This window comes from Myotis brandtii, unplaced genomic scaffold (genome assembly GCF_000412655.1).
Source record: "Myotis brandtii unplaced genomic scaffold, ASM41265v1 scaffold406, whole genome shotgun sequence".
Classification (NCBI taxonomy): domain Eukaryota; kingdom Metazoa; phylum Chordata; class Mammalia; order Chiroptera; family Vespertilionidae; genus Myotis; species Myotis brandtii.
In genome coordinates, this window is record NW_005365599.1 from 736758 (window position 1) to 746904 (window position 10147).

Below are 10147 nucleotides of genomic sequence, written 5' to 3' on the forward strand. Positions count from 1 at the left end.
TCGCTTCCAGCTGCCTGGCTGCCGGCCGCCATCTTGGCTGACAGTTAATTTGCATAAGGATATGCTTGCTGATTAGTGGGAAGGGTAGCGGTCATACGCCAATTACCATGTTTCTCTTTTATTAGTGTAGAAGATACTGTACATTATATTCATGTATTTATTTGTTTAATGACTGGAAATTTGTACCTCTTAATTCCTTGCACCTTATTCACCCATCCCTTGCTCCCCTCCCATCTTGAGTTGCTGTTTTCTTTACCTCTAAGTCTGAGTGAGATATGTGAGGCAAAAAGAAAACTTACCATCATATCTTTCCTTGGGTCCAAAGGTTCTCTGTGATCTGCCTTCTTCTTTCCATATCTCAGAATCTTATGTTTGTTTTGTATATAACTAGAGGCGCGGTGCACAAAATTGTGCACAGGTACAGTCCCTAGGCCTAGCTTGTGATCAGGGTCATCTTCCCTAGCTGCTGGCAGCCAGCCCCACCCCCCCACCACCACCCACCCTGGTTCCCCATTCACCATCCAGTGATGGAAATCTGATGGCAGAGGTGGGACCGTGAAGTCGGCTGTTCCTGCCCACTCGCTGGTCCTACCCCCACTGTCAGTCGCCCACATCCCACACCACCCACCCCTGTTCCCTGTTCACCATTGGTGGCAATTGGACTCTGCGAGGTGGGGAAGGGACCAAGAGGTCAGCCCATTCCGCCCACTTGCCATTCCTGCCCCCCACCGACCCTGGTCCCTGTTCACCATCTGGCGATGGGAGCCTGATGGCCGGGGGAGGGACCGAAAGATTGGCCATTCCCACCTGCTCGCTGGCCCCACCCCTGCTGCCGGTCACTCTCTGTGTATGGGTGACTGGCGGGGCAGGGGCCTTGGCCTGGAGCCACCTGCATCCCCTGCCACTCACCCTGGGTCCCCTTTCGCCATCGGCAATCGAAGCCTGCCAGCCGGGGAAAGGGACCGAGAGGTGGTCGGTGCACCTCATAGTGACTGATTGAGTGGTTGTTCTGGTCATTCTGCCATTATGGTTGCTGGGCTTTTATTATATAGGATGTGCAAGGTTTTTATTTGTACTTAGCAGGAAAAATAAGAAAATGTAGATCTATGCCATCTTCCTGGAAGTGGAAGTTCTCTCAATTGATTTTTAAATTTATATTTACCTTTAACCCAGCAATTTTGCTAAGCTCACTTTTTTGCAGATTCTTTATAATATTTTATGATTATGACAGTGTTGTCATATAAATTCTTCCAGTTCCTGAGCACATAATATATTTCCATTTCTTTGTGTCTTCTTCAATTTCTTTCATCAGTGTCCTTTAGATGTTAGTGTACATGTTTTTCACCTCCTTAGTTAAGTTTATTCCTAGGTATTTTATTCTTTTGTATTCTTCAACTTTACTGAATTTGTTTATTAGTTCCAACAGTATTTTAGTGGTGTCTTTAGAGTTTTCTATGCACACAATGACAGTTTTACTTCTTCCTTTCAAATTTGGATGCCTTTTATTTCTTTCTCTTGCCTAACTGCTCTGGCTAGGACTTCCACTACTATGTTGAACAGAAGTGGTGAGAGCGCACATCCTTCTATTGTTCCTGATCTTAGAGGAATACTGCCTATCATTCAATGACTGAACATAGTTGTTTCATAAATTTTTGTTCAGTTTTCTAGTTATTTGTACTATTACAATAATTATGAGCCTTCTTTCTCTAACATGGCCAGAACAGAAGCATATGCTCTCATCTGTGAGTGCCCTCTTTTAGCATTGTTATATACAAATGAAGTCTCTTTATTTTTCACCCTTGCTGGAGCAAGGCCTCCAAAAATTGGTTGCCTCCCCATCCACAAAAAAAAAAGGGGGGAGAGAGAGCATATAAACAAAGTCTTGTCAATTAATACATTAGATGCCATGCATTGCCTCTTCTATTTTACTAGAGGCCCGATGCATGAAATTTGTGCAAGGACCTTGGCTCCGGCCCCCCCGCTTGCCGCAGCCGGGGGCCTCTGCCGCCTCTCCTGTGGTCCCCGCCTGCTGTGGTGGTGTCCAGAAGGAAGGATGTCTGGAAGGACATCAGGTCTAATTAGCATACCCAGAAGGAAGGATGTCCGGAAGGACATCAGGTCTAATTAGCATATTACCCTTTTATTATTATAGATGTTTGTGCTCCTAAAGGGCTGAGAGCTAGATATGTACATATTCATGTCGACCGATGGGCTTCACTTCAAAGAATTAGATAGGTAGGTTAGTGTCTCTCAGTGTTGACCTCTACAGTGCTGGCAGCACTGTATCCTGATGCCCTGGCGCCCATGCGTGTCCCCTCCGTGCGTGGAATATCCTAGGAACTCTACCAAGAAGACTGTACTCATCTTTTTATAGCCTTCTCCTGGGAGTATCCCAGGCTATGATTTTCTCTGGTCTGGTTTATCCATCAATGTAATTTCATCTTCTGCCTTTTGGAAGTGTGTCACTATTACTGTTTTCTCATGGCTACCTATCCCATTATCAGCTTTTCTAATAATTTATTCTCTTTAGTTTCTCTGCAATATCATTTTCATGGAGCTTGGGGAGAGTGGGGAAGGCAAATACATAGGTCCATACTATAATTTTGAATTAGATGCCTCTTTGAAAATGTTATGACAAATTTTGTGACAATCACTATGTTATTAAATATTTCAATTAACTTTTTAGTGAATAGAGCGTTGATATCTCCAAGGGTTAATATCTATCAAAGGAATAAATAACAATGTTGATGTAAATTGCTTGGAAATGAACCAAATTCAATGAATGATTCAGATTATTTAAGCACGTCTGGTGGATGGATGGATCTGTTTGTTTGTTTATTATTTTGCTTGGGATGCTTTTAAATATCAACTTTAAAAAATGTTTGAACTCTATAGACAAATGTAACACTGCAGGCTAAGAATTATACTTTTGCTTCACGATTGAATTTGATTATATACCTATAGTAAAGTAGACAAATTAGAGTTTATTGTATATTTGTGGCTGGGTTATCTATTTTTCTCATAGGTATAAGAGTAAACCTGCTGATGACTATGAAGATCCCAAAGATGTTCAAGCCATCAAAGAGGCTCAGGTGTTTATGGGAGACTTCAATCTGAAGACAGCCCCAGACTATAAGATACCCGAGCACATGAGAATAAATGCTGCCAAGAAAGAAGAGGAACTGGGACAGCTAGACTCTATGGTACTTAGAAACACTTGTGTGTTTCAGATCAAAAAAATGACTTCCTCCCCCTCCCTGCCCCCTGGGACCTGGCTGAGTACACGCCTTCAGGAAGGACTTCCATTGAGTGGTAGGAGGGGAGGACAGGGGAACTGAGCCCTCAGAGCCAGCTGAGGGATACCACACATTATAGCCAGATTGCCTCCCCTTCTGGAGAAGCTAAATGGGGAAAAGCCTAAAAGCTAGAGAAAAGAGTAATTTTGTAGTGAACAGGAATGGTCAGATACATTTTTATCTTGAAATTTTGTTAGGCATTTCAGTCAGGGGACAAAAGCAAATCATATTTGAAACTGTTCCTTGTGAGTGGGTTGTCATTTTCTTCCTTTCTGTTCTTTTTAATTAGACCCATTCAAAGAAAATGTACTTGAACAAGTCCATCCTCTCACTTCGAGACCTTAAAGTGGCTGTCATCGAGGAGATACAGTGCCTGGTACACGAGATGAAGAACATTCAGTCAACTCTTCACGTATCCAAGCGCATCCCCATTCCGAAAATCCCTCAGATACACCCGGAAGAAGTTCCTGAAAAGAGATTTCAGTATGATGAGGAAATTCTCCTTGCTTTTAAGCAACAGCTGATGAAAAATGAGGATACTAAGGCCCCCCTAGTGGAACAGGCGGGGCCTGGGCCGGTAGGCTCAGGTGGAGGATTCCTTAGATCCTCAAAGGCCCCCCTAGTGGAACAGGCGGGGCCGGTAGGCTCAGGTGGAGGATTCCTTAGATCCTCTTATGCGAAGGATGGGGATTTGACAACACGAGAGTCATTGTCTAGAGCGTCAAGGGCATCAACATTCGGCCTAGATCTTTCAAAGCCATCTGAATTTGAAAGAGCAGATCCAATTGATGTAGAGACGGAGATTATGAAGAGAAAGGAGATTAAAAACATATACATGCAGCAGTATTTGGCCAACAGGGTAAGGGGTGAGACTGTGCCTATTTATTTTTTAAATATATTTTTATTGATTTCAGAGAGGAAGGGAGGAGAGAGAGGTAGGAACATCAATGATGACAGAGAATCATTGATTGGCTGCCGCCTGCATGCCCCTCCTCCCCCCACTGTGGATCGAGCCTGTGCCCTTGACTGGAATCGAACCCGGGACCCTTCAGTATGCAGGCCGACGCTCTATCCACTGAGCCAAACTGGCTAGGGCCGAGACTGTGACTATTTAAAGCTGAAAGAGAATGGAGCAGGGATGTCTATCTAGTTTATTAATTATTTATTTAACATTTTTCTACATTAACCTTCCCCAAACCCTGACCAGCCCACAACTCACTCATGGCTTGGCTTCCTCCCCACCCCTGTTTTTTTTTCCTGAAAATCACTGTGCTCTGCCCAGAACTGTGGAGCTTTGTAACTCCTTCCTTTTTGGAAAGCTAAGCATTAGGGGCAAATGCATGTTAACTGGCATCTTGCTGAAGCCATGGCAAAGGGGAAGTGATGAGAAGCTTTCACATGATGGATGGAACATAACAAAAACCTTCCAGAGGAAATGGGCCACCCTCTGCTTTTCATACTCTCCCCTTTCTCTCATTTGCTCCAATACTGGGAGTGTTCATGGTGATGAACGGCTTCAAAATTCTTCTGGAGCTAGAATGCCAGCTATTTTTATTTCTAGGAATATCAGGACCAGACTGGGAGCAGTTGTGCAGGAGGTGCTCCTGGGGTGCTAGTTCCCTGCTACCAGCCGTATTGTGTCTTTTCCAGCTAGGCACGCCCCTATAGCTTTCCAACCTTATTCTTCACCCATCAACTCTTCTTCATCCAGCCCAGTATTCTCACGTTTCCTGTTTTTCCCCACTTTCCTCCCCCAATTCTGAATTTCTTATCTGTGCCTTTTCTTTTGCTATTTTCTTCTACCAGAGTTGAGTCATCATTCAAAACTCAGCCCAGTTCCAAACCCCTTCCAAATCTTCTGTCCACATCATATACTCTTAAAAAACAAAACGAAACAAAACAAAAAAACAACTTCCATTGCACCTATAATCAGCACATCATGTTTTGTTCTTAGTTTTCTTTGCTGCTGTGTGTGTGTTAGTTTTGTCTTGCAAATTAGGTTATATAGATCTTAAGGGAAGGTACATAACTTCTTCTGACTCCCTTGCAGCGTCTTGGACAATGTCAGACATGTAGTAGATACTCAGTAAAATGTTTTGACTTAATTGACTAATTTACTTTATTAATTAAAAATACTTATTGGTCATTCTAAGAGCAGGGACAGTGCGAGCTAGGTAGTAGTGATGCAACTCAAGTCAGACATGTTCTCTAGCCTCATAAAGCTTGTAGGGTGTCAGGGATAAGAGAGAATAGGACAAGTGAAACCCTTACAAACTTGGATACCTATGTGGTAAGTTTCAGAATGCTGTTGTACTAAAAATATATAGTCCTGCCTCCAAAGAAATTTTTAAATAATTCAAATTTGTTGAACAAATTTTTGGGGGGAGCTCACTTAATCTACAGCCCTACACAAAGTTTAATTTAAAAAAAAATTTCTTTGGTTTTCTTTTGTTTGTTTTTAAGCTATCTGAAATTCTCTAGAAGTTTTACTGTCCCAAACCCACAGATCTCTTCACCATTCTCAGCACCAATCTGGGCCCTCATTCATAAATTTCAAGCATTTGAGTTGAGGCTCCCCCATCATGTACAGCCTACATGATGTCCTACATGGAATGGTTTGTCTTCTTCCTGCTGTATGCGTTTCCTCAGGAGAATCAGTCCTGGGGCTCTCTCTCGATCTCTTCATCTCCTTTGGGATGGGATGGGTGGGGGAGAAGCTGTGCCAAAATCAGAGCAAAACTGAGGCTTTAAAATCATTAGGACGTCAGACGAGTAAGGTCTAGACCAGGACTTGGGATACTTAGGTTCCTAATCCAGTTCTGTGACAAATTAGCTTTGATCTCAGGAAAATCACCGTTAGCCTCAATTTCATCATTTCTATAGTAAGAAGATTGTGAACAGGTTTCCTGTGGGTCCATGATTGTACTTACCTATTTGAAAATATTTACTATTTGGTAGGTTTGAATATTTTCAAAGTAAGAAGTTGAGGGAAATATTTATCTAGTGTTTACTGTATGAACGGCCATGTAGAATACTGTGGGGGATATAATAGAGGTAGACATAACACTATTCACAAAGAGCTTATAGTCAGTACAACAAGATGTTTTTGATCAATGGCTTTTAAAAAATATATATTTTATTGATTTTTTACCGTTTTTGATCAATGGCTTTTTAAAAATATTTTATTGATTTTTTACAGTGGAAGGGAGAGGGATAGAGAGTTAGAAACATTGATGAGAAAAAAACATCAATCAGCTGCTTCCTGCACACCCCTTGCTGGGGATGTGCCTGCAACCAAGGTACATGCCCTTGACCGGAATCGAACCTGGGACCCTTAAGTCTGCAGGCCGAAGCTCTATCCACTGAGCCAAACCAGTTAGGGCTCAATGGCTTTTTTGAATGGAAGAGAAATAGCTGGAAGGACTATAGTTATAGAATTTCTGCCACTTAATGAATAAATTAATTTATGTAAACTTAAGACCATTGATGAATGATTTATATGACTAGACACAACCACACACACCCATGTAATTCTCCATCTATATTAAATGGCATAATGAGAAAATGCTTTTACCCAAACAAATTAGTATTGTTAGTTTAAAAAAATACTGTTCTTAACTTCTAACATATATACAAATCTTTTCCCACCTCAGATCAAAGAACTGATTGTCACCTTTGATGCAGAACTCCATCTCCTGAGACACCAGAAACTGAAACTAGACATTCAGATGAAATTATCTGATCTGAACCATGTCACATTATTTCAAGAAATGATGCTCCTCAAGAATTTTGAAAAACAGGAGAACATACTTCAAGAGCGTGTTAATTCATTAGACAAAGAGGAACAGGAGATGCAAGTATGAATGGGCAGGAAAATGCTAGCTGGGTGCACCCTTAAGTTATGGAAGGAACTTGATTCTTCTTTTCTTCTTCTCCACTTAATTTTTTATCTTGTTCAAGTCCTCATCTCTTTCTTGTCTTCTCTCCCTTCTCTTTTTCCCCATTATTCAGACTTGCTCTCTGTTTTTTTGGTATCCTTGGTCAGGGAGAAGTGAATCAGATTTTTTTTTAGTAAATTTGATCTAATGTTTTGTAAGGTAGAATAAAATTTTCAAAAGTTAGCCTTATATTCAGTTTATCCATAGATTTCAAGTTTATTTTATGTTGTTACTACCCACCATGTGAAGTTGAGTTTTGATTATATGCTATTCTTATGAATATAACTGGAAAAGAAGTTCATGAGTTTCTTAAATATGATAGCTAGTTTCAGAGTAATGTCTAATTAAATTTACAGAAAATTGATTCTTTATTTGTTATATATATGTTAAATTTAAAGAGATAAATTATACTATTTCTCTTTGTCCTAAAGGAAGATTCTATTAAATAGATATTACATAGTGAATAGTGACATCAGTTTTTTGGTATTTCAGCTTCACTAAGATATGATATATCTTTTTTTTTAAAAAATTGTCATACATAGTGGGCAAAAGTAGGTTTATAGTTGTAATACAAATAAATAATACAATTAATAAATAACACAAGAATAAACTGTATTTTGCATACTCACAACTGTAAGCCTACTTTTTCTCACTCTAGTATAGATATTAAAAAAATTTTGTTTTTGAGACCACCCATGCAATTATATTAGTTGACATCCATATATCAATAAAAATTTCAATTTATTTAATGTAGATTTATTTGAGAAAACAAAACATTAAAAAATTGATCTTATTTGATTACAACTGTAAACCATGTGGTTTTTGTTTTGTTTTTTTACAAAAGAATTATAAAATTTTAGTCATATAAATGAATGGCTCTGCAAACATCAGAAATGTAAACTTCCATTAAGAAGCTTTGGAGCTCTGGCTGGGTTGGCTCAGTGAATAGAGTGTCGGCCTGCGGACTCAAGGGTCCCAGGTTCGATTCCGGTCAAGGGCATGTACCTTGGTTGCGGGCACATCCCCAGTGGGGAGTGTGCAGGAGGCGGCTGATCGATGTTTCTAACTCTCTATCCCCCCCCTTCCTCTCTGTAAAAAATCAATAAAATATATTTTTTTTAAAAAAAGAAGCTTTGGAAATGTAACCTTACATTGCAATGCGCATTGTTCTCTGAACCTGGTTTAACAGATGAAATATTTTATTTTTTAAAAATATATTTTTATTTATCTCAGAGAAGAAGGGAGAGGGAAAGAGAGAGAGAAACATTAATGATGAGAGAGAATTATTGCTTGGCTGCCTCCTGTACACCTCACACTGGGGATCGAGCTTGCAACCCAGGCATGTGCCCTGACTAGGAATCGAATTGTGACTTCCTGGTTCATAGGTCAACGCTCAATCACTGAGCCACACCGGCCGGGCCAGATGAAATATTTTCATTTGTTCTTGTTCTTGTTTGTTTAGTGGAGAATTAATGAATCTATGAAGGAGATGGAAGAGAAAAAGAATGAAATCACCAGGCTCCAGGACCAAGAAAAGGCACTCTATGCTAGTTTTCAAGCAGCAGTTGGAGAAAACAAATTTGCTAACTTCCTCATGAAGGTCCTAAAGAAAAGGATAAAACGGGTGAAGAAAAAGGAGGTCGAAGGAGATGCTGGTTTGTATTTCTTTCTTATATATGAAAATATTTTTTTCTCACTAGCATGAAATAGAGAAATAAATAAGTCATGTTCATCACAACATAGACGATGTAGCAGCATTGTGGAATTTAAAGAGGAGATGATATAAACCTTTTCAGTCTGTATAGGTCAAGTCTCACTTTTTCTTCACTGCCACATCAGACGATGTTTTATTTTAAAAACTTTAAAATAAGAGGAAGGAAAATACATGGCATGCAAATATTAATAAAATCAGAGCAGGAATGGCTGAGTTAATGTCAGATAAAGTAGATTTCAAAGCAAAGAAAATTACTGGAGACAGAAAAACCTTGTTCAATGATAAAAGTGTCATTCAGCCAGGCAGACATAGCAATCTTAAATGTGTATGCATAAAACAACAGAGCTGTAAAATACGTGAAGCAAAAACTGATAGAAATGAAAGGATAAAATAGACAAACCCATGATTACATTTGGGTACCTCCATCGCCCTCTCTCAACATTTGATAGAACAACTGTGCAGAAAATCAATAAGAATATAGAAGACCTAAACAGCACCATCAACAAAAAAGGATCTAAATGACAGTAATAGAACACTTCACCCAAAATAGCAGAATATACACACTTTATAAGTAAGTGCCCACAGAACATATACCAAGATAAACTATATGTTAGACTATGAACAAGTCTTAATAAGTATAAAAGAATTGAAATCATATGGAATGTGTTCTCTGACCATGTCACTTATGTTATTTCTAGAAATATATATTAAATACAACTAAAAATACAATTAAAAGTTGTTATTTAATATACATTTCTAGGAATCAACCTAGAAATCAGTAACAGAAAGATAACAGAAAAATCTCAAAACACTCAGACCTAAACAACAAGCTTTATATAATCCATGGGACCCAGAAGACATCTCAGTGTAAATTTTAAAACTACATTGACCTAAGTGAAAATGAAAATGCAACTTATTAAAATTTGTGGAATACTGCTAAAGCAATGTTGAGAGAAAAATTTTAGTACTAAATTAGAAAAGAGGACAAGTCTCAATCCAATAATTTAAGCTCCCACCTCAAAACCTCAAAACAGAAGTGCAAAATAAAACCAAAGTGCCCTAACCAGTTTGGATCAGTGGATAGAGCGTCAGCCTGCGGACTGAAGGGTCCCAGGTTCGATTCTGGTCAAGGGCATGTACCTTGGTTGTGGGCACATCCCGAGGAGGGAGTGTGCAGGAGGCAGCTGATCAATGTTTCT

The 10147-nt window shown here is 39.5% G+C and overlaps 1 protein-coding gene across 1 annotated transcript in view; it reads left to right on the plus strand.

Moving 5' to 3' along the window:
- The window catches only part of CFAP44 (cilia and flagella associated protein 44), a 138066-nt gene that overhangs the window by 104157 nt on the left and 23762 nt on the right, over window positions 1–10147 (plus strand). The window contains exons 25-29 of the mRNA XM_014545394.1: window positions 3026–3203; window positions 3586–3873; window positions 3928–4155; window positions 6950–7153; window positions 8697–8889. Coding sequence (XP_014400880.1) covers window positions 3026–3203; window positions 3586–3873; window positions 3928–4155; window positions 6950–7153; window positions 8697–8889 — 1091 coding nt within the window. The remainder of the gene's footprint in view (window positions 1–3025; window positions 3204–3585; window positions 3874–3927; window positions 4156–6949; window positions 7154–8696; window positions 8890–10147) is intronic.